Here is a 25,294-nt window from a genome sequence, read left to right as displayed (position 1 = left end):
AATCCCTTTTTATGGGGCCAAAAGTTTCATCGCGATCCTGTGATAAACCAATCTCGTATCTATTAGGGATTACAGCCCTTGTAGATTCAACATCGAAGTGATGAACCCCGTTAACGTTCCTCGAAAGGAAGTCCGCTACTTTATTGTCAACGCCTTTCACATGTTGGACTTCTATATGGTAGTCCATAATCTCCATTATCCAACGAGTCAGACGCTTGCTCCCATTTTGAATGTTGCTAAGGAACACAAGGGGTTTGTGGTCAGAGAGTATTATCGTTTTTTGGCCTAGAATTAAAAACTTGAAGTGTCTTAAGGCTAAAATAATTGCTAGACATTCTTTCTCAATTGTGGAATAATTGATTTCTGCCCCTTGAAATCTCCTACTAAAATAGCCTATCGGAGCCAGTCCCTTTTCGTGCCGTTGTTCGAGCACCGCAGCTGCCGCGTTGTCAGATGCGTCAGTGTGCAAATAGAATGGTCTATCAAAATCCGGGTGAGCTAGAATTGGTGGGCTTGCTATTGCCTCTTTTAACTTTTCAAAACCTCTCTGACATTCTGGGCTCCATAAAAATCTCTTCCCTTTCTTGGTGAGTTCTGTTAATGGAGCAGCGATATCGGAAAACGACGGGATAAAATTCCGAAAAAATCCAACCACACCGAGAAAACTGCGGACCTCTTTTACACTACGAGGTGTTTCCACTTTCTTGATCGACTCAACATTGTTGGGATCAGGTCGCACACCCTCGCTATTAATAATATGTCCTAAATATCTCACCTCCTTTGCTAATATTTGGCATTTACTCGGATTTAATTTTAGGCCCTCATCCCTTAATGTACTAATTACTCGATCGACAAGCTCAAGATGATCCTCCAAACTTTGTGAAAATAATACAATATCATCTTGAAACACAAAGCAGCTATTTCCGACAAATTTTGCTAAGATCTTCGTCATAATGTATTGGAAAAACCTCCCACTATTCTTCCCACCCTGAGGCATCCTACAAAGTTGGTATTTTCCCCATGGTGTGGAGAACGCAAATATGTGTCTTACCTTGGGATCTAGAGGAATCTGGAAATACCCTGCTTTTAAGTCCAATACCGAGAAATATCTGTTCCCATTAAGTTGGGATAAGATGTCGTCTATTCGAGCCATCGGGAATATTTGGGGTTCTGTTATATCATTAATTTTTCGCAGGTCCAAAGTGATACGAATCTCACCAGAGCTTTTAGGAACAACATGTATAGGAGAGTTCCACTCCGATGAGCTCTCCTCACATATACCTGCTTTTATCAGCTCACTAACTTGCTTCTTAAGGCCAGGTAAGTAACTGTACGGAATTCGGTACTGTCTAACGTTGACCGGACGTTCCGACGTCAGGCTAACAGAGTGCATATGTCTGCTAGTGCCAGATAACTCGGCAATTTCGCTAGCAATAGCGTCCGGATACTTTCTCAAAATATTTATTATTTTCCTCTTAACCGGTTCATCTAGGTGATCCAATCTCCACACCTCTCTTTCTACCTCTGCCACCCCTACCTCACTATTTATATTAATACAAAATCTCCCTTCACGACCTTGCTTATCTGCCTTAACCACTGATTCGATCCCCACCAACAGCCCAGGGTGCTGGCAAATAATGTCCATCCCGATGATCATCTCGTAACCTGCCCTTTCAGGAAACCCAACACTTGGTGTTGTCGTGCATACCTTTTTCCCATCGTGGAAACAGCACTCGATTGCTACGGCCTCATCACTGTTTATGAGTGCTCCCGACATCCCACTAATACATGAATTGTTTGGGACCACCCAATTCCTATTTTCACGCCTGATATATTCAGTCAATTCATTCTTAATTACGGTCCTTTCTGCACCTGTATCTACTAGACCAGCAATTTCACGTCCTAGGATTACACCTCTTACAATCGGTAACCCCCGGTCTGACAAGTGGATCTTTCTGGTCAGTTCTAATTTAACTAACCGGTCATTCGCCTGACCTTTCAAATGACCTCTGACTAGTTTAAACCTCTTCTCTTGTTGCATTTTCTCGAAATATGGCCTATTTCACCACACGTGTAACAACGGCGCTCTTTTCCCCACCTCTCGCGGTTATTGTTCCCCTTCATGTGCTCGAGTAAAGATGCCATGGACTCGGTCAAACTCCTTATTTGAGTCTCCAACTCCTCTACACGCTTACCCAATTGTACTTCCCTTCTCTCCAACCCCCTTTCATGCTCAACATTTGCGCATACCTCACTTATCCCACCTCGTTTGTTGCAGGCCGATTCGATTTCCTCTTCTTCTTCGGCCTTTACTATCGCCTCATCCAAGGTGTCCGGCCGCCTCTGCATCACCTGCCTCCTAATCTCCGCTAGTAGTCCTTTTATAAAGCATTCCTTAACAGCATTGTCGCGAAGCGTCGCTAAATTAGAATTGCGCGTCACCGCTCGTGAAAACAACGACTTAATCCTAATCCCGTATTCGCAAACCCTCTCCCCTCTTCTCTGGGAGATCTTTAATACCTGATCAAACGGGTCCTGTTCTTTTTCTTTACGACCAAAGCACTTTATAAGAGCCCTCCTTATTTCATCATAGCTCATGACGCCCTGGTCCCTTAAATCGAAAAATAAAGACAAGGGCTCACCTTTTAGGCGGGCTTGAACTACGGTGACCTTCACAGTCTCATCCCAGCTTGCCAACGACGCGACGTTCTCGACGGTTTGGAAAAACCTACTCACATCTAAAATATCTCCGGGCAGGTTCGAAAAACATGGGATCATGCCCATAAATCCCGTTACAATAGGCACATTGCCCAATTCCCCTGCCCCTGAAGATCCGCTGGTAATTTGTTCATCCATAGTTTACCGAAACCTTTTGGTTTTACAATAATATAATTTACAATTCCAATGGCTATAATTACAGATATAAGCGGCAGTAGGATGAGGGGTTAATACAAGATGCACGTTTGGTCGGTCCTTTTACAACAAACAACCCGATCAATATCCTGTCGCGGACGCCAATGTTGATTATCCGATGGATCTAAGTCCACGGATGTAATAAGGATGTATGTTAAGGACTCAAGTAATGACCAATTACACGTGCACGAATTTGGCGAAACAACAGTAATTTATTCTAACAGTACAATAACCGCGAGATGCTTCCTAACCCTCAAGTTTACACGATACACGACTTAAAACTAACGAAATTTACAATACTCTATATACATATATACATACACATTTTCCTTCTATACAATAATTGCATATATTAGCCTTCGACGAATCACGGTATTATGTTAAGTAAATGCAACACGATCTCGAGTTCCAAGCGTTCCTTTTCTTTACGTTAATTCACAAAACTAATAGTTCTTTCCGATACCTGAACGTAATTTACGTCACCAGAAGTACGTCCCTCGTTGATACTTCTCAATTACACTACGATGGAAACGGATTGTGCTTCCCGACTGAAAGTGGTCGCCCTTTCTAGACTCCTGTTCTCCCGGTCTAACTCCGACGTCCTTGCTGACCCTTCCTCGGCAACCTTCCTCGACGAATCCAAAAGCAGCCAAAAAGTGTCCTCAATCGTGAGAGTCCCTCAATTTATATTTCCCGCTCTCCGGAAGTCCGCTTCACTTATTGTCCCACTCTGGACCAATCAGAAAGCTTCTCACGTATCCTAAGGTGACATCATAAGAAAATTCCACGCGACACGGTACAAACCAAGAAAACCCGATACATACAAAAAGGAAACCGAGAAAATAATTAATAATAATAATAATAACAATAATACATAGTTGCGTAGCACTACATGTTCCATTATCCACAATAAACTTTAATTGTCGGCTCTAATTTTGTAACTCGCGAATTCATGCATGCTGTATCCCTTGTAAAATTGTCTTGATTTTATTCTGTATTTTACCCTGGTAATGCCTAGCGGTGCTGGGGCTCTCTGATAATAAAAGAAAGTGTTATATATCCGAGGAAAAAAACGGCATAAGACCGACAAATTTTTTCCGCCGACCGAGTGAGTGTTCCTGAACAATGTATGAATTCGCTCCGTGTCGAAAAACTGCGCTCAGCAGACGCACTGGTAAGATGGTACCGTAAAAATTAATGATATTAAATCATATAAATTTTTTAGTACGTCTTTGTTCGGATCGACATTAATTACAATATGTTTTTATGTTTAAGAGTTACTTGTCAATATAGTCCGGACACGAATATAAATATTGCGATTCGCTACGTAACCGCCACTGATATTTCGAATATACAATAGCAATCTTATCGTTTTTTTCACATGCAGTATAGAAATTTGTAATAAGAATACATAATGCAGTTATAATAAAATATTAATTTTAATTAATTCAAAGTACGTTAAAATATAAAAATTTATATTTTAGAAAATCAAAGGTGTGTCTGAAAAGTTCAATGAATGGTCTCATAAAATAAAGGAAACAAGAGATACAAACAAAATACCTTTACTGGCATTAAGCAACAACACACATTTGACATCGGTTGTACAGCTGCCTGGAAGCTGTGAGCAAACACTTCTTTCGGTATTGCACGAAGCACCATTGTCACACGTTGTTGGATCTGCGCAATGTTGGAAAAGCGTAGGCCTTTCAGGCGGGAACAAGAAGAAATCTGCAGGTGCCAGATCTGGAGAATATGGAGTGTGTTGAACTGTCACCTGGTCGTGTAGCGAGGAAGTGTCGTAATGTTCACGCGTTGCTCCATTTCGCAGTGACACTCCTTCTCACACTGATTGCGTTGCATTGTTTGCTGCGTGCACTTCTGTTTAACTGTCGTGATTTCGACGCTAGGGGGCACTAGTTGGCAAGTCTCTCACTATGTCTGCATGAGTGTAACATCCTAACCGGCACGGTTGTTCAACTATGGGACCATTCACCGAACTTTTCAGATGCACCTTGTACAAGGGAATGTCATCGGAAGGTGGAAGCGGCGCTCCCACCGCTTCCAATGACGGCATGCCACTGTTATATACCATAGATAATGGGTGGCTATTGATAAATCTTCATCTAGAGATTGTAGCCCAGGGGATGCTGTTTTATGGAAAGAACCAGCCATTCCCAAAACTCTCCGTTCTGTGAGCACTAAGAAAACCTTTATTTCAAGCCCACAATCAAGCTTGGAATAAAGGTGATGAGGCCTCAAAAAAATTCTTGGGGTTTATTGACCATCCGGATCGATCTCGGGTCCTCCAGAGCAGAGGCTAATGCCTCAATGCTTCGGCCATCCGGTCTCCATGTGGTTAAAATATACCAGTATATTTACGTCCATCCATTAATGTACTAACCTGATCTTAATCATTCAGCGTACATTCATCAGAAAAATAAACAAACTTCAAAATTGTCAATGCAAAAAGAGCTCTTACGAGTCTCGTGCTGGCTGCCATCTTGTTTGCTGGCGTGCTGAGCACAGGAAAAGACGTTTACAACTTTCTGGCAGCAACTGGAAGTTGTCTGAGATTTTGAATTTGCCCATAACGCCAAAAAGACGTCATTTTTCCGCACGCAAGATCTTAAATTCGAGTTAATTTGTAGAGACAAAATAATTGTAGCCAACCTCCTCTAACATTTCTCTTCAATAATTTACCCTGTCAATTGCCTAGTTTTTCTTCCATTAATAATGTATACGCATTGCAGCAACGTGGTGCTTCTTGATTTTCTGACCATAATATTCGCTCGAACCTCTATCATCATTAGCCAATTTCAATTTAAAATAAGGATCAATGCGATCTGCAGATAGGAAACTATACGGCTATTGAGGCCGGTTAGGTACAGCCATTTCTTTTGCTTTTCATGTTAGCAGTTGAATAGAGGCATATGGGAAATCATTAAAAATGCAATCTGTTTATGTCACATTGCATTCAAACAGCCCTTCCAATTGATAGGACCGTTGTACCAAGCATTTCTTCAAGTTATTATTCTAAATTTTCGCAGCAAACTATACTCTATCGGTCAGAATGGCACAAAATAAAACGCATGGACAAATCATAAAATTACTGCTGATCAGGGTTACCTGGCTTTTTTAAAACTCTAAGAGGGCCTTTTAGCAATCCCATTATGGATTCAGCCAGGTCAAAAATGAAGTAGCCGGATGGCGAGGGAAGGGCCACCACCTGAAAAATTCCTAATACTACGTTCGCACACAATCCACGACTCACTTCGATCTCGATTTGCCTACAATCTGGATTGTGACTGTCGCCAGTCGAACGTCGTGCCGTTCGCACAGGTAACTCGCTTGAGAATAACCCGGCTATTGTAAGCGATGATAAAACTGGCATAACTACTCGGTAAGTCACAAACACCAACACACAAAATGGAAGTTTTGATTAGAAATAAATACTTTTTCTTGCCATATATCTAATAATAGACAGATGTCATCATCTCTCCCAACATCTTTTTTATTTCTTTGCCGATAGCCCGACACGTGTTCTATAGCCATCTTGTATTTTCTTGCGCGCGTGGGATTGTGGGATCTCTCTTATGACTGGATCTAGTTTCAAGAACTCTCTCCAGTCAATCGCGATTGAACGTCGTTTCAGTCGAGATTGAAACGGTCGAGGGTGTTGCACCAAGGCATATAGTCGCTGACCTTGGTCACAATCTAGATTGAAATGCTCGGTGCGAACGGGGTATAAGGTTTTTAGATCGTACAGATTTGATCCTGGTTCCCCAGAGTGGTAGGCTACCAGCTACCACCCTAACTGCTTGGCTCTCTGGCCATCAGGATTAACGATTTCATCAGCTTTTGAAAATCAGAATTCAAGAGCAGGGGAGGGGCATCATGTGATTTTGATCCATTTGCAAATTTGAATTTGCTGCCACAGCTACAGTAACTAATCTTATGTCAGGACTTTGTTTTCTGAATATATTTGTGACTTTCATTGATCCAGAAACAGTTGACTCAATGTTTTCTGTTGTTTTTTTCCCTTTCATTTTGAGGCTCAATTCTTAGAATCTTCTCATGTTCCTAATTTTAGGTTTACAATAAGAAGAGAAATGAACAATTAAACATTTTTGTTTTATTCATTTTATGAATTTCATAATAACAATTAGATTTTTGTATATTTTTGATAGAACATAAGGTAAGTTACACTTGCTTATTCTTTATTTACATTGATAATAAACTGTAGCTTAGGTTTACTTACTTGTTGGGAAGTAAAAGGTTCCTAATAAAGTCTCATTAGTTGGGGCTTGGAGCCTCACTGGCCTTGAGAGTCCCTTAACACTCTCCTGCTCAACATGGTTGTCATCCCATTTGACAGAGTAAAATCCGAAACCTTAAAATACGTTATTTGTAAATAAAAGTACTTCACTAAAATACCAAATACTCCCAAAGTATTTAAATAGAAATTAAAATATTTTTATTTGAAGTACTGCCTGGCTCTGCAGTGCTTTGTGAATATTTCATTATTAAATTTAAATGAATAAAGTAAATCGGTGATTTAGTTTCTTCCAGTGAGGCATTCCTAGACCCAATTTCATAAGGAGCACTCGTTCGTGCGACCAAGTGGCATCACTTGGTCATACGTACAAGCATCTCGGACATACCACTCAAAAGTGGTCCATACAAAAAGCTGTACGTCAGTCGGTGGAGGGGATCTGCATCTCCCTGCCACAGACGTGCACCGCTAACACTGGTGTGAAAACTTACCTTCAGAATACAAGGGTTTCAATGAGAAGTTGAATGGATCTGACTCAGTGGTGTGTCTGAAAGTGATCTAAATCTTAATATATATGTTCGTTAAGAAAATTTCGGCCTATCTTTTATAATTAGATATTTGAACGACACAATTCTGGTCTTGATCCAAGTTCATAACTACACTTGTAAACAAATTATATGCAATATGATGTTAAATTAGAATCAAAATTATTTTCTAGTTTAAATGCAACTTGGGGTACCCCAATTATAAATCATACAATAAAAAATTGATTAAGACTCAAAATCAAATATCGATTATTATTATTATTATTAGAGAAATTTTATTTTTAAACCTTATCTTTTTCTTTCTAAATAATTAGATTAATTTTATAATACAATTTACAGTATATATATTTTCTTCATTTGTACATAAACTTTAAATATATATATATATATTTTATGTATATCAGTTAATAAATTACAATTATTCACATATCTATGTATATATATAATCTTGCAAAAATTGTCTATAGTTGTGTTTTGTTTAGTATGGAATTTGGTTTTGATAATACTGAATCATGTCGTAAGTACGTGTACGGAAGTTAAGAGTGGAATCGTGGATTATTTTGATCATATACGCTGCGGCTTCCTTCTCGGTGGCATTTGGAGCCATTCGTGTTCGTAACAACTTAATAGTCTGACCTCTAAAACATGGTAAGCCGGTATCCAGCATGAGAGTAACCAAAGATATTATAGTTTCTCTGTGTGGCCTGAATAGAAATTGATATGATAATTAAATGTCATTATTGGATGTCACTTTCCTAACTTTAAATATGATGATATTTCACATACCTTACGGCTAAATATGCTTGGACACAGAGTTCTTTAAACCATCGGAAGGGTGGAGCATCCATCTTTCCTCCCATGATCATCACCATTTCATCAGTCAGTTTGATATCCGGTTCGAATCCAAGGTTGCCGCCGGGTGAACTCTCAAACATGAAGCCAAAATCTTTACAAAAGATATTTATAAATATTTTATGAAGAGTTAATAATAAAATTAGGAAGATTTAATAAATAACTGATAAAATTTTCATCAATTTTCTCTCACCTATATGAATAATGTGACCATCTGTATCGAGCATAATATTTCCGTTGTGTCTGTCCTTTATTTGTAGCAGAAACCCAATCACGCTGTATGCAGCCATACTTTTAATAAAATTTCTTCTTGCCTTTAATGTGAGAATTCATAAATTATTTATCTAAATTTTAATATTTTATTGTACAAAATTTATTATATCCTGTTTAAAACGTTCAAATCTTACAATCTGGAATTTCTTAGTTGTTTCGTCTCCATACTTGGTAATAAAGTATTCGTACATTCCGATATCGGTCTGACGACCCAACTGGTCTCTTGATTTTGCATTTGGTACGCATTCAATAACTCCACACTAAATAAATTCAAGCCTGATAAATAATATAGACAAGCTAAAACTAGAATTTTCAGTTATAAATTTCTGTACGTACACCGGGTGCAGTGGCAACGACTCTATACGGAAACAAAAATAAATCCAGTCCAACTTGTTTAAATATGTTTTGAAACAATGCTATTACTTGTAAAGCAAGCATATCCTATAAAAATTAATGGTTTTGGATTAAACGATCTAACCTATAATTAAAAAGTTTTAAGTATCAAATATACCAACCTGTCTCACGTCATCTCCAACTTTAAAAATCGCTGCTTGCTCATACTCCATCCCTATTGAATCTGATATCTTTGGCTTTCCCGTCTGTACTGCGGCAAGTACTTGATTTTCTAATTCTTGTATTCCGCAATGTCTAACTTTAAATTTTGCTAAGAAAGGTGCCTTGGCAGCACTAGGAACAGAATTATTTATTTAATATTCTTTATCCTACCTCTTGTTAAAATTAAAGAACATTAAAATAACATACCTCTGCAGAGGAATGCCGGATGTGTAATCGATATCTATCACAAGAGCTTCGGGATTTGAAGGTAAATAACAACCCGGTTGGACTTTAATTTTACTCAAACAGTCGAGGCAAGCTTTTTTTCTTTCTGGTCCTTTAGGGAAAGGTCTAATAATACAAGCATTAAATTTAGACAAGACTCGCTGCACAGATTATTAAATTAGAACTACTCTTTTATTACCTAATCTGACCCGAAACAGCTGTAATTTTAGTGAAAAAGTCAAATTCTCTTTCATAGAATTGTTTAGCTGGTCCTGATAAAGATCCAATGATAGTATTCATGATATGATCAAGCGGATCATAAAGGTCATCTGTCGAAATATATTGTGGTTTTAAATACTTAGTGTTTTTAATCCTTCGATTTCACTAATTTAAAAAAAAACTAACTTACGATCCTGTTGGTGTCCATCTTCGTCAAGATACATGTTAGTTTTCATATTCCAAATGAGTTGATGTGCTAATAATTGAGATTTACTGGTTGCAGTTTTAATAAATTCAGTTACATAACCCATCTGCAATTTGTTAAGTCATAATTAATATAATAAAATAATTATTCGTTTAGCTGCTAAATGATTTAACTAAAAATAAATTGATTTTCTACACCTCTGCATAATCTGTTAGTTATTTTCAAATGTTATCTTACAAAATTTTTCCTCGTAGTCTAATATAAATGAGAATCAACTCAAGTTAATAAATTCCATAAGAATTACTTTAATTTACTACAGTGTTTGAACTGTTTTTCTCAATCTAAACATACAAAAGTTGATCTTTAAGGCTCATTATTAAATAGTCTACGTTTATTAACACATTCAAACCGAAAATATTTTCTATATTGATAAATTTTTACATAGATTTTTAACTTTATGTTAGCTAAAATCAGGAGAACTTTTTTACAATCTGATCGTGATGAATTTAAACTGAATGTATTTGATTAAGTCATTCATGAGAATTTCTGTGACTCCAAAGTGGAGTTGAATCCAGTTATCCTGGTGTGGCTCTCTTTACTCCCTGAATCACCCAGTTATGTATATTGAGATATTAGGAAGTTAGTTTTATTTTGTTTCTGCTTTATAACACTCTTACGCAGAAAATTTTGTTTGCTTATTTTTGTGGTTTAAATGTGTGACTGTACTGTTCAATATTTTCTGATTTACAGAATCTTTATTTCAATTTGAATGCTGCAGCAACTATTCTTAGTTTTGAAACTTCTCATTGAACAATATTCATTCACTCATTTATTTATTTATCTTGCGACATCAGACAGACAATTTCAAAGACTTCTTGCCATTTCAGTTAATGCTTTTTTTGCTACATATTATATTCTATTTATAACGTAAGATCTTTCTTATTGACATATGATTTATATTACACAATTACAACTATGCATATCATATCATATATACAGTAATATCAAGTACAAAAATATTTAAGCAACGCTAAGTCAAAAGTGGATCAGATACGGCCTTTTTACTGAGTTGTTTTGAGACAGCATTAAACTTTAACAAGACAGATTCTTTGTAATAGTAAAAAAGGTTTCAATTTACCAAACTAGATTATAATTTTATTATTTTGTTACATAGACATTTAACGCTAAATACAAAATACTGTGTAAAACTTACTGTGTCATATCTGACAGCTTGCACAAGTTGTGGTATAAGGAATAAAATAATGTCCTATCAATAAAAAGTTATCGTTAATTTCTTTTGTTAAAATTTTATTATTATTTTAACAAGTTTTACACTTACTGGAGAATAAGACGCCAAAACTCTAACTGCATACTGTGCAGTGATAGGATGAGGCGGATACTGACGAGAGAAAAATGCCAAAGCTTGGACTGGAGATATCCTTGACCAAGTTAACATATGAGTCAACTATTTTATAAATAAATAAATTAAATAAAGTAAGTTTAAATATTTACAAATATTAATGCTTAAATTATAAAAAAATTTACCTCGGTGGAATCGTTTACAACACTATCAGGCAACGTTAAATATTGCAAAGCTTCTGGAAGATGCGATACTGCTCCTGGATTCAATCGGACTAGTCTGGTGATTTCCAATTTTAATGCTTCACTATTGTTGTATCTGAAATATTTTAAGAAATTAATACAGCTCGTAATATTAGATGCCGTAGATAAATATGGAGGATTACCTTCGAGGTAAATAGATAGCCAAGGTTGGAGATATATCCCAAGCCAAACGAGCTATTTCTCTTGAGACACGATCTGTTGTTGGCTGACTTCTCCACGATGCAATAACGTCTTCTTCGGGTACATGCAACTCCGTCAGTCCAATAGGATTATACCAAGTGATCAAAAACTCTATTTCAACAGCCTAAAAAAGAAAAAATCTTCCATTAATTGAAGATAAAAATTCAACTACAGTTTTTACAATTAAAATGGAGAGAACATACTAGCAATCCTAAGATCAAATTGCGTTTCTTAACATAATCTTTAACAAAAAATTCAGTGTTATTATCTCTTCTTCCAGAACCTCGACCACCTGACGAGCGTCTAGAGATTGTGGATAGATTACTGCTAAGGGGCACTGTATTGATCCATCCGGAAGGAGTCGTACGAGCTTGAGAAAGATCCGAGCTTCCACGTAATTCTGAATTCATGTTCAGTGTAATTATGTTGTGTGCATTACTCTCCCATAAATCTGCTAAAACTCATTTCTATTAGAATATATCTCATTAATAATTTAATTATTTAAAAAAAAGCTCATTACCAGCTAAAAGATTAGCTTTAAGATACTTTTTATCTGTAAAAAGACAGTGCCAAAACTTTGTTAATGTAAGTATATCTTCACGCAATTTGGCTCCTTTCTGTAATGGACACATGACTGGCCCACTAGAATAAATACAATTATTATTATTATGTAGTTATTAAATTATTACCGCCTCATTAGATATCTAATTATTAGCTTTATGCGTACCAAAAATAGTCGAGCGCTGCAGAATAAATTCGTTCTCTCAAAACACTTTTGGCAATCGAACGTGGCAAAATATCTCCTTGTAACAGCGAAAGTCCACAGGTTAGTAATCTAAATGCAATATTAATGTAAATTTATTTTATCTTTTTAAAAAGTTTTATGTCAATTTATTCCTTTACCTGAATCTAGTCCCCATAGAAACAACGTGACGATGATTACAACTAGCTTTTCCAACACTAACGGATAAAGAACGATGAAGCATGTTTGCAAATATCTCCACTTGGTCTAAGCTATAGTACTTTGCTATTTCTATTCTTTCTGCTAAAAACTAGAAAATTTTATAATTATTACTATTATTATTATTATATAGAATATAAAATAAAATGTTCGAAACACTGTTTTACCTTAACCCAAATTGCATGAGATGCTATGAAAGGAGGATTAGAAGGTGAGTAAGAACCAGATACAGCACAAGGGTCTTTTAATTCGGGATCTTCACTAAATAAACCCATTTGTTTATCAATCGTCATATACCACGCTGCAGACATTTCTTGCAGAAACTTTAAGAAAAATAAAATATTTGAAAATTTTTATTTTTTTAAACTTAATAAACTACATAATAATCACTTACTTGCAATTCAAGATCTGATCTAGCAGCCAATAACCACTGCCAGCATGCAACTATGTTTCTCATTCCTTCTTCAGAAAACATTTCTATTGGAGACCAGCATAAAGCATGTAATAATGAACGATCCACTCCTGTAAGCAACAACATTTATTCAAATATAAGGCTTTCTAATTGCAAATTTTTCAAAATTTAACTATATTATAATGAAATAGATGACTATAAATGCAACATAATTATTACATTTCATTACTATTTTATTACTTACTACAAATATCCTAAAAATTATTAGCTCTTAGATGTTGAATTGTACAGAATAATCTTTGGATTGATGGGAGAAGAACACTTGGGCAATTTGCCAAGAGGGAGATGTCTCCCAAATAAACTTCTTCCATGAAATAAATAAAAAACCTATTAGTATTTCTTCAAAACACTAATATATTTTTCTGGAATTTGGTTTCTTTAATGATTTATTCTTTCAATTTGACATTTTACAAAGTTACAAAAACTCGGGGGTCACACCAAATAGTGCCAAAGTCTCCACTTGGCGATATTTTTATTAAAGTAGCGATAAAAGCCCTAATCTGTTTATTTTAACATTGACATAAAACTGAATTACAAAGCACACTTCAGGAAAAATGGCAGAATGTCGAGCTCCCATGCACCACACGTCTAGCAATGTCGCAACGTCATGCAACAAAAGTCAAACAGAAAAGCCAGAAACGACGCAGAGAACAAAAGGCAGTTTTCTTGCAATGCCCCTCACGGTTACCAGATTGAGGATATTTTATCAACCGGCAGAAAATTTGGAAAATTTTATGGGGTAATATTTTTTTACTTTGATCTTTTTTGGTTGACTAGAGCATAAAAATTTTGACACGACAGACCATGTGAAATACTGTTTAAGCATTGCGATCGAATGTGTTATTCAGAATTATCCATTAAAAAATTATTCCTATTTCTACGTGACAGCTTAACATGTTACTTTTGCTTTGCAGACTCCAAACTGATAAGAATATCAGCACCTGTATTAATAAGTAAGTAAAACTGATAGCAATAAATAATTTTAAGTGGTGGAAAAAACTTTAAAACTGGCAAAACGGTCGGCTAGAACACACTTATCCCTCTTTTTGCATGTTCCGAAGAATGCCACATAAAAAGAATTGTGTAAAAAGTACAGTACATACATCCTGTAGAAAAATGCTTAATAGGATCCACAACTTCAATGGAATGAAAAAATAAGCAATAGAGAACTCGCACAAACCTTATCACTCTGCCTCCTGCACCATATTTGTGCTATGCTCTTTGTGGAAATGTATATAGTGTGAAGCCTATCATTTCTACCTCCAATGTTATTTTATATATATGTATTTGTGAATTGTTATTTACATTATCTGTATAATTTTAGTTTCAATCAGACAAGATGCCCTTTGGACCCACATCTCAAAGATGCATATGTAAATGTGACACCAAGATTGTTTATCTATCAACCAATGGTGTAAAGGAATTGCGCCTATTTTTCCGATCTTAGGGACTCCCCTTTCCAAATGTTTAGTAATATCGATTTAAAATAATTTAGAGAAACAAATTAAAATTTTAAAAAATTATCAAAATCTCGGTTGCTTGTTGTTCTCTATTATATGTATTTTCTTAGCGCAATGTTGCCGTTGAGAACATGTCACACAGGAAACACTTTCAGAGGAAAAAGGTTGGTTTATTGGTGTGAACGGATATGCATTTCGTACTTGACGCCCTCTTCAGTCCTATAATTACATATTTATCAGCAAATTGATTATAGGTTTACAAATTTACAGAATGCATTGAAAAAATTAGGATACGCGTACAATGGTTTATATAATAACACTTAATTTGCCTTGAATATGGTGAGCTCTGATAAAGTAATATAGCCACCCGCATGATCATATTATCAACACCATTTTTACTACTTGTCTATATTAACCTAACGTTATTTTGATAAAATAGGTCTACAAATGTTGATATAATGCTGTTTCCTCATCTTATTGGGTTGCCAGATGTTCCAGTAAAAGTTTATTAAACCATTCACAGGCTCATCAGTTGTGGCTGTGACTAATGCATACTTGCATAATTGGTTCAAATGATTTCAATCCAAGACTCAAACTAAGCTTCTCAGAGTGTCAGACTGATACTTCTACTATCCATTCATCAGTCATCTTTATTTTTGAATTGTTTGCAAAGACATAATTAAAATGTAAATTAATTAAAAACTATAATCTAAATTATAAGCCAACAACTACTGGATTATATTGAGCTATTATTATATAATGCAATAGTTGTTGGCTCATTACATATGTACATTGAGTTTGTAGATGTTGGCTTATATATATATATAATATATACAGCAGACCCTCCTATAAAATGGGTTCATATAAGACAGATTCGTATAACACAGTGGAAAAATTGCGATCGTGTTCATATAACACACTAAAAGAATGAGACAGATTGTCATGGCCGACTCGTGTCTCGACAGGATCAAATAATTTTATGGAAGAAAACCTTTCAAACAGCCATACCCTCTAAACTGCACAAGTGCCGGGTTGTGAACAGCTCATGTATTTGTAAAATCTAAGTGACTCATATAACACAGAATGTATTTATCATGTTATAGGGGGGTCTACTGTATGTATGTATATATATAACCTAAATTAACATAAAATGCCATATTATTCATTTCTTTTTATATTGCAGCTATTTAATGTTATTTGGATGTAATTTAAAGTAAAAAAGTTATAACTAACCTCATAATAATTATTTTATACATTTACCTTTTGTTGCAATTAAAAGTGCACAAACTCTAAATATACATTCTTTATGAATTGCTGGATCTAAAATAAATGCAATTATTTGAATTTTGTATGAATATATATATATATATATATAATTATAATTATAATTATAAAATATTGAAAAAATATACTTACCTGTCATTTTCCAACTTTCTTTCAAGTCATTTAACAACTTTTTGGCTACATCTTTATTTGATACACCGGATTCTTCGGATTTTGCCAGAAGTCCAGAAACCTGAAAGAATGGTTTCTATTATATTATTCCAAAATATTATGATAATTTTTAATTTGGAAACGTTCTTTAAAAATTTCAATATTTGATTGACAAAATTAAATATTTCAAATTTACTTGTAAGGAACTGAGTTCGAACGTTATTTTTATTTTATTATTATTTCCATTTTATTATCTTTTGTTTGGGGTTTATGTTTATTTAGGACGAAGGTTCCCCACCACTCTCTTGTTAGTAATGAAAAATGAAGATAAAACAACTCACGGAGAAATAAGCGCCGTAGGAAAAATCTTGCGCACTTGCGCTGCCCGGCGGAAGTAACAGTCCGCAGAAAACACAATCACTAGTAGAGAAATACTTGATAAATCGTCTTAAACATCCCAGAAAATTATGATAAATATTTTGTAAACGGTTTATAAGCTTTGTCGGAAACTTAAAGCTGCCAGAAAAGAAAATTAATGTTAGCAACTAAGTATGTAAATAAGGGGAGTAACCCAGCTCAAGTGTGACGTCACCTCACAGTATAAAACCCGTACGTTAACCGAAGAAGGAGAGGTGAATTCCAAATCGAGGCGACTTTGAGAGCGAGGTAGATTCAAAAGCGAAGTATTTTCTGATAGAAGTCCAGATTGATAATTGAACGATCCAAGGTGTTAAAGAGGAGTTCGATTGACGATTTGATGATATCGAAAGGATTGAGGAAATAGTTTTCTTCGTATAGTGAGGTGACGGATAGACGTTTAATTAGTAAGAGATTTTGTTCATAGTTTCTAAGTATTTGATTGTCGAATTTTCAAAGGGGAAATTAATATTAAGTTAAGCTAAGTAGCTAAGTTTATTGTCGGGTTGACTTGTTGATTTTCGTTAATAAATTTGGTTTGGATTATTGATATTTGTACGTAGTACATTCTAGTTGCTAATTAAATATATTTGAACTTTTGATCTGACTTGATATTTATCGTTATTATTACTAATTTTTCGGTGCACGCTTAAAAGCCCAGGCTTGGCAAACTAATCTCAATAGTACTTTACATACTTTAAAATAAATTTACAGACTCTTAACACGAAATATAAAAATTCATAAGTGAAACAATGCATACGGCCAGATGGCCGAGGAAATTAAGGCATCGGCTGACTGTCCTAGGGGATCCGGTGTTGAATCTGGAAAGCAACTTCCTAGGAATTTGCAAGCAGTCTGCTCCAGATATGCCGGACCCCATACCTCACCATCCGGCCACCTAACTGTAGGTTTGGCCAAATCTGTAACGGATAGGACTAAAAAGGCCATCTTGGTGGAAAGGGGAGGGAAAAATGTAAACGTCTGTCAATTAATATTTATTTTAATTAGTAACTATATGTATAAAATGTTATAATTCTATAAATAATCATCATAGCTAATTAACAGTTTATTGTTTTGGTAAAATAAAATTTTAACAGAATTTTATGCTGAAAAACTGAATAATATCAAAATAAAATTAAATAATACTCCTAATTTAGTAAAGTATAAAAGAATATGAATTTTTTCTACATATACTATGCCCGACGATTTAACTAATGCTAAAGACAAGACGAATGACAAGAAAGCGCCAGGAGTGTACTGCATATACTATGTCTTTTTTTTAATCAACTTCTTAATAATAATATCAATAAATAAATAAAACTTAAAGTTTGTATATAAGTCAGAATTTTAAAAATAATTTTATGTTACCTACAGTTATACAAAAAAATATAAAAACTATCTTGAGATGTAGACATGGATGGATGAAAATTATGAAGTAACACTTTAAATAATATACTTGCCTCTCCAGAATATTTACAACGTAATCCCATTGCTGCTACAAATTCTGAACAATTATTTTTTACACAACCAGGCCATTTGTCGAGAGTAGAAATCTAATAAATAATATAAATTAAATATATACAGTTTGTTATATATTAACGTAGTAGTTAAAGAAGTATACAACTACTGTAGAGAATCTTACGGGTAAAGGAGATGAAAGATAATTAAATCCGGCATATTGTAAGAGTGTCTCGACAGCCAAAGCTAACCCGCTATGTTGTTGTAATCCGTCTGTTGCATGTTGTTCGTTTGTTAAATATTCCTAGAATTGTATTTTATTTTTTTTAATGTAAAATCTTTTTTAAAGCATTATTAAAAATTACAATTTTTGTTACCTTTAAATGAGATCGAGTAACATTCGGTGCCCATTTCAAAGCTTCTTGAACGATGCCTCGACATCTGTCGGCAAAGTCTTTCACAATATGCTAAAAATATTCAATCATCAGTCTTTTACAGATTTTTGTCTCGTTTCTTTACAATAAATAACAGACATGGTCTTAATTTACAAAGACTTTCAATGTTATATCATACTCACTTCTCTCGCTTCCATTGTATCTGTAAGTATTAAAGTATACGAGGTATTTGGAATGGTTAATTCTGGATATTCTTCATTCGGATCCTACAATATCATGTTTTTGTATAGATAAAATCCAATAAGTAATTTAACTTTAAAATATTATGATACACACCAAATGTAGTGATTGCGATAAAACTTGTAAAACATTAAGCATTGTCCATAATACAGTTCCACTCCATAATAAATGAGGAAATCTGAAATTCAAATTAAAATTAATATATATATATATATATATATATATATATATATATATATAAATATCATCAAATATTTAATTTTTTCTAAAATAAAAACATCTTGCCTGTCAACAAGTCCTGCTAAATATTTATCAGCAACACGTCTGATTTGTTTTTGCGGATGATTGAATTTTATCAACAGGAAAGTAGCATGTTGTTCTAATTCTTCATCTCTTTCTCTATTACGTTGCTAAAAAATAACACAAAAAATATGTTACTAGTATCATAAATTAATTATTTAAAAACTATTCGTGATGTCTTAATATGCTACAACTGACCCATTACGAAAAACCAATTACAACTAACTTTTATGAAAAAATTAAAGGTAAAATTGCAACTATGAACGATGTGGTTTGGACCTTATCGGAGCTGTACAATATGCTCGTAAAAGTAAACAGTCAAAGAAACCAATGGTCTATGTATGACCCTTCAAAGAGAGATAACTTCCTCTGAATCTGGAATTTTGAAGACCCATCAAATTACTTCCATGCTTCTGCAAGCTGAGGGACGTTTTATTCCTTAACAGAGGAACCACATAAACATCACAAGCATATTTTAGAATTGGCTCATTGATCTGTTACTCTTCTTGCTTCCTTTTCAATAATGAGATGTGTGTACAGTAAAGACACCCTGATTTTGAGGACCCTCAAACTGGGATAAAATTTAAAAGAAAAAAAATCTGAAATGCTCTCAAAATAATGATAAAAACCAACTGTTTTCTGCTTTACTAGAGACTACTAAAAGCTCAAAAAAAACAAAAAATGTCATTGCAATGACTACTTTCTGGGTATTTGTATATACTATGAACTACACCTCATAAAGGATTACATTTAGACCATCAACCATCAATTCCTTTGAACTTTTTACTCCTTCGAACACAGTCTAAAGCTCTTATAAGGTCCAAACCTCATTCATAGCTGCATTTGTAACAATCAACGTGTGAAATTAAATTAAGCATTGCACACTCATTAAAAGTAAAAATATACATAAATAGAAATACAAAATAGAAAGTTATTTTATCTAAAAATTGTTACCTTCATTGTCATGACATCTAAATAAGTTAAAAATACTTTATCGGCAACAGAAATAATGCACTGCCACATTCCTGCTTTATCTTTCTGAATGGACGGATCTTCCAAATACTGAAGCATACAGTGGAATGGAGTCTGACCGTGTACATTTTGTACTCTAAACAAAAACAAAAATTATTTAAAGCTGTTCTAAGAACATATAAAAGTATATATTGTGTAAGATTATATTATATTATTACCTCATAATTTCCAACCGAAACACAGATAAAAGATAAGTACACTGGGCAAAATTAAGTTTATTTATCAATGGAGTAACCTCTTGAGGATGATCCAAAGAATTTAATATTTGATTTCTTAATTCTTGTATTTCGCTCTAAAAGACGTGAATAATTCATTACGGTAACCAATAATTAAATTACTTTAATCAGATTTATGATACAAAATTAGATATTTGTATTAACAAACTGCAATGGTTATAATTAATACTAATACTATAATATAAGTACCATGAGGTACTACCCAAAAATTTACAATGTTAATCGGCAAAAACAAAGTTATCATACACACTATTGTCCTTTATCTTTATCAAAGTAGTCGCCTATCACAATAGGAAAGTAGACACCTATCACAATGTGCTTTCCATAAATAGAACTTGTAGAAGTCATCATTCACAATAGTTCAATACTACATGTGATTCTTCCTGAATTGCTACAAATCTTCTCCCTTCCAGCTTACATTTAAGATTGCAGAATAGGAAGAAATCACAGGAAACTAAATCTGGAGAATAAGGTGGGTGAAGGATAAGCATCACGTAGCCGAATGCCAAAAAATTCACACAGTTAAAGATATATAGGCTGGCAAGTTGTTGCAATAGAGAAGCCAGTTTCTCTCCTGCCATTTTCTCTGCATACGTTCCCTTAGTTGCCTTAGGACATCACAGTAGAATGTCATGCGGGACAAATTCCTTATGAACAATTCTGTCTGGGACAAAGAAACAGATCAACATTGACTTGACATTGGATCTTCACCTGACAAGCATTTTTGGAGTGCAAAGAATTGTGGATCCAAATTTCCATTTAGATGATTGCTGTTTGGTTTCAGGATCATATCTGTAAACCTAACTCTCATCACAAGTAATGATCTGTAAGCTGCTTATGGCCAGCTCTTTAAACTCCCGACAGATGTTCACAGAACTGCTCCTCTGGCAGCAATTTTGGCACGAACTTCATAATAAGAGCAGTAATCCTCCTCATGTCCAATTCCACAGATAGAATGCACTGACATGTGCCAAAGGACAATCCTAGAATCTCACAGCTCTCCAATGATCCATCAGCCATGATGATTGCACTCACTTTATCAACATTTTCCAGCATCACACTTGTGGAGGAATGACCAGGACAGTCATCTTCACACTTCCGTCACGTCCAATCACCAGAAATAAAACAGTTTGACAACCTTTTATTAGAGATTAAAGTTAAAAGTTCTAGTAAAGACTAAAAAAGTTCACTGTTGATAAGCCAAAAACCTGTAAAAATATATCATCAGTGGACTTTTTAATTGTTTTAAATCATTTTTCAGAGGCATAGCCTCTAATAAAAGGTCATCTCTGCAAAGCAAACATGGTTTTGTTCCCGGCAATTAGACAGAAGTGAGAAGACGATTTATTTTCTCCTACATTTTATATTGTGAAATATACAGTGTGCCTTTCTAATCGAAACATATAAGTTATTTTAATTAATTGTAGCATACTACAAAACGGAAATTAGCACACTTATACAATGTTGTAAAGCAGAGTAATATAAAAATTTTGTATAAACATATTTATTATAGTAATAATAAAATAAAATCTCTCTAAAACAAATAAAAATACTTACAACTGAAACTGTTTCATTTCTTATTGCAGAATTATATTGTAGTTCTGACCTCAAATGTTCTTTTGATACAAGGAGAGGAGATTTCGAAGCTATTTCTTTAACTCCTTCGTACCATTCCTGAGGCCATAGACCTTTGTAAAAATTAATAATATATTTTAAAATTAAAGAGTTTAACAAAATTTCGCAAATAATTTAATGAAATGTAATTAATTTTTCTAAATGTTTAGAAAAATTACCAGATCCGGTTGTGAATCCCATAACAACGCAATACAACCAAAAATCCCGAAACAATTTTAATAATCTTGGCTTGGGATTAATGATTGGAGGAAGTCTTCTGATTAACTAGAAAAAAATTTATTTATTCAACAGTTAAATGTTTATAAGCATTAATACCAAACACTAAAATATTTTACTTACAACAGCAATTACTGGAATTAAAACCCCAAGGTTTCCAGCACTACTGGATGCCTAAAATTAAAAAAAAAGACCCAACAAAAGTTAATTTAACTGATTAAATAATATGAATCTATGAGCACTAAGTTTTTGTCTCTATGGAATCACACACAATTGTTGTCGTCGGAGTAATCAAGCAGAAGTGACTAGACAGGTTTATTATGACGAAAGTATGCATTTCAGACAGACAGCCTGTCCAAAATGCATACCGTCGTCATAATAAACCTGTGTCTACCCTCTTCTGGCCAACGATCTAACCAAAGCTGGGCTGCCTGCCATTGGGTAAAAGTTAAGACATTGCAGGACTTGGACGAATATAGGCCTACCAAATTGGCTCTGCAAAGTCACAACCCATTGACAGGTATTGACAGAATGGCTAAAATTGTAAAAATTAACATATAAATATGAAAATTTAGCCAAAAATTTTCCAAAATTTACTGCAAAATGGGCACGAAAGAAAACATTTTTGTGCATGAGACAATGAAAAAGTTTGGTTGACCTGAGTCTTATTTATAAGTATGTATGTACTGTACCAGTGCTGTATTTCTTAACAGTTGTAATATCTGCAATATATCGAGTTGAGGAATAATTCAAGAGCTTTTTTTTTTTAATTTTATTGATTTTTGTGTATTTTCAGATCATTAAAATGGAATGTCAATTGGACAAATCCAAGCATTGTCGACTCCCATTTGCTTTTTGCATCTAATCAAGGTGTTATGGTCACCGAAGCTGCTGGTGAGATTTCTGCTGTGTATGGAGGAGCAATGCCTCAAAGTACCACCTGTCATTGGTTTTCAAGCTTCAAAAAAATGGAAATTTTGACCTCAAGTATGAATCACACACCGGTCAACCAATTGAGTTTGATGAAGAGCAATTGAATCAACTTCTTCACAAAAATCCATGTCAAACAACCAGAGAATTGGTAGGGTAGTTGGATTGTGATCAAAAAACTGTGGTGAACCACCTTCACTCAATGGGCAAGATTCAGAAACTTGGCCCTTGGATGCCATACACTTTGAGCGAAAACAACAAAAATCAATGCTCCACAATTGCCGCTAGTTTGCTTGCTCAACATATGATCACAAACAGCATTTTCTTTACCGCATTGTCACTGGTGACAAAAAATGGCGCATTTACGTCAATATGAAGCAGGAAAAAGAATGACTCAGCCCCAAAAAACAAGCGACTCTGCAAAACAAAACCTTCATCCTCAAAAGACCATGCTGGACCATGGTCAAAAGACCATGCATATGGTGGGTTTGGGAAGGCATAATTCATTACGAATTGCTCAAGCAAAATCAAACACTCAATGCAGAGCTCTACGTTCAACTGCAGTGATTCAATGAAGCAATTCGATAAGAAAGACCGAATAGGCGAAATGGCATTCTGCAACATGACAACACCTGTCCTCATATCGCTAATATGACCAAAACCTCAATTCAAGATGGGAAGTGTTGCCTCATCTTCCATATTCTCCAGACTTGGCACCATCATATTTTCATCTCTTTCGACTGCTTTTTGCAGTGTATTGTTTAATAATGATGTGGAATCGAGGGCTTGGTTGGATGAATTACTTGAGTCAAGACCGGGAGATTTCTTCACCACATCATCAAAAAACTTATTGAACAATCGGAAGAAGTCGTAAACAACAATGACAAGTATATTATTGATTAATTTGTTGTAGTTTTTTGTATAAAATAAATTTGAAAAAAAAAACCACTTATGAATTATTCCTGAACCCAATATTTCAACTTGTAATGTTGTACAAAGTACACAATAAATAGTTTCTCAGAACTAATTGCATGACTTGTGGATTACTTAAGTTGTCTCACAATTACAAATCTAACAAGACAATGTGACTCAAATTTTTAGGCTTGCGTGTGATTCTGTAGCAATATAGCTAATGTTATAGAATAATTGCTACATTTAAGAATTAATAATTTAAGTGAAACAACCAAATTAATATTGAAGATATACTAGATAAGTATCAGAAATATTACTAACTTTAAATGCTGCAGGAACTCTTTCACTTGCTCGTTTTCCTTCCAATCCTAATTGTACAAATAATTCCAAAAGTCTGACCAATAGTTCCTGTTGTTCAGCTTCTCCCTCTAAATTAGCTGCTACGTTGGCCAATGCATTAATCACAGCAAGAGAAACATGTCTACGATACAGTTTTTCAATTGTTCATTAAAATTATCGATTGGCTAAATAATTATAATAATAAGCATACCTGTATCCTTGTTTTCTATCATCTACGCTTCCAACATTATAAGCAGAACTTGATTCGACAGTTATCATAGTAAACATCTTCATCACTTCTTCGTAAACATGAGACTTAAAGGAGCAAGTTATATTTTAAAGAAACAATTCAATTTTACATTTTTAATTAAATATGTCGACAAGGTATACTTACGTCGCCCTTTGCAATAATCATACAGCCTAACTGATCAACAATAAGAGAATCGAAAGTAGAGGGAGGATGGCAAAAACGTTGCTGAAACACTTGAAGAATAAATTCCATTGTCCTGGGTGTGTCTTTTAAAGAAACTGCAACATGTCCCAATGCAACAATTGTATTGGTCGTTACAAGTGTTGATTCCCTATGTAATGTATTAAAAATAAATTTTATTTCTTGTTTACAATAAAAATGTGTTTATTTGAAATACAGGAAATGTCTTAAGAACAATATTTGCTGCCTTCAATACAACAAACAATCAACAAAATCCATTAAAATATACACTAAAATACTAAATAACAATTGTAAAAATAGCATAGATCATAAAACAAAGTAGACAATTAACATTAAGTTATAGTATTCTATTCAAGCATTCTATTTCTGAATGTCAAGACCTGAAGCGGGCCACTTAATATAGCTGAAAACATTAGTTTCATTCATTTGTATTAAATGGTTTCCTCTGGAATTTGTGTAGACGGTGTAACTTAACCTTTGTAAGTTTCAGCTCATGACATAGAAAATTGTATATAATTAAGAGGTGTAAAGTATTTTTCTACA

General features: G+C 34.4%; 1 protein-coding gene across 1 annotated transcript in view; it reads right to left on the bottom strand.

Moving 5' to 3' along the window:
* Positions 1-8,017: 8,017 nt before the first annotated feature.
* Pi4KIIIalpha (phosphatidylinositol 4-kinase III alpha) overlaps positions 8,018-25,294 on the bottom strand; it is a 35,577-nt gene continuing 18,300 nt past the window's right edge. Inside the window, exons 13-47 of the mRNA XM_067285006.1 lie at positions 24,695-24,881; positions 24,512-24,615; positions 24,283-24,442; positions 22,243-22,293; positions 22,062-22,167; positions 21,826-21,956; positions 20,191-20,324; positions 19,955-20,108; positions 18,986-19,110; positions 18,797-18,878; positions 18,643-18,726; positions 18,443-18,532; positions 18,250-18,369; positions 18,068-18,160; positions 16,173-16,272; positions 16,017-16,076; positions 13,219-13,346; positions 12,992-13,147; positions 12,767-12,915; positions 12,591-12,698; positions 12,384-12,505; positions 12,067-12,314; positions 11,806-11,987; positions 11,606-11,738; positions 11,400-11,525; positions 11,274-11,327; positions 10,046-10,166; positions 9,836-9,965; positions 9,619-9,762; positions 9,372-9,543; positions 9,193-9,297; positions 8,991-9,116; positions 8,777-8,897; positions 8,518-8,677; positions 8,018-8,435 (exon numbers count right to left, since the gene is read on the bottom strand). Coding sequence (XP_067141107.1) covers positions 8,210-8,435; positions 8,518-8,677; positions 8,777-8,897; positions 8,991-9,116; positions 9,193-9,297; positions 9,372-9,543; positions 9,619-9,762; positions 9,836-9,965; positions 10,046-10,166; positions 11,274-11,327; positions 11,400-11,525; positions 11,606-11,738; positions 11,806-11,987; positions 12,067-12,314; positions 12,384-12,505; positions 12,591-12,698; positions 12,767-12,915; positions 12,992-13,147; positions 13,219-13,346; positions 16,017-16,076; positions 16,173-16,272; positions 18,068-18,160; positions 18,250-18,369; positions 18,443-18,532; positions 18,643-18,726; positions 18,797-18,878; positions 18,986-19,110; positions 19,955-20,108; positions 20,191-20,324; positions 21,826-21,956; positions 22,062-22,167; positions 22,243-22,293; positions 24,283-24,442; positions 24,512-24,615; positions 24,695-24,881 — 4,492 coding nt within the window. The 3' untranslated portion in view covers positions 8,018-8,209. The remainder of the gene's footprint in view (positions 8,436-8,517; positions 8,678-8,776; positions 8,898-8,990; positions 9,117-9,192; positions 9,298-9,371; positions 9,544-9,618; positions 9,763-9,835; positions 9,966-10,045; positions 10,167-11,273; positions 11,328-11,399; positions 11,526-11,605; positions 11,739-11,805; positions 11,988-12,066; positions 12,315-12,383; positions 12,506-12,590; positions 12,699-12,766; positions 12,916-12,991; positions 13,148-13,218; positions 13,347-16,016; positions 16,077-16,172; positions 16,273-18,067; positions 18,161-18,249; positions 18,370-18,442; positions 18,533-18,642; positions 18,727-18,796; positions 18,879-18,985; positions 19,111-19,954; positions 20,109-20,190; positions 20,325-21,825; positions 21,957-22,061; positions 22,168-22,242; positions 22,294-24,282; positions 24,443-24,511; positions 24,616-24,694; positions 24,882-25,294) is intronic.

The sequence above is a fragment of the Centruroides vittatus genome, unplaced genomic scaffold, assembly GCF_030686945.1.
Source record: "Centruroides vittatus isolate TY-2023 unplaced genomic scaffold, ASM3068694v2 scaffold_149, whole genome shotgun sequence".
In the NCBI taxonomy this organism is placed as follows: domain Eukaryota; kingdom Metazoa; phylum Arthropoda; class Arachnida; order Scorpiones; family Buthidae; genus Centruroides; species Centruroides vittatus.
The sequence above is the reverse complement of the archived record's forward strand: the minus strand, read 5'-3'. Positions and strand labels throughout refer to the sequence as shown.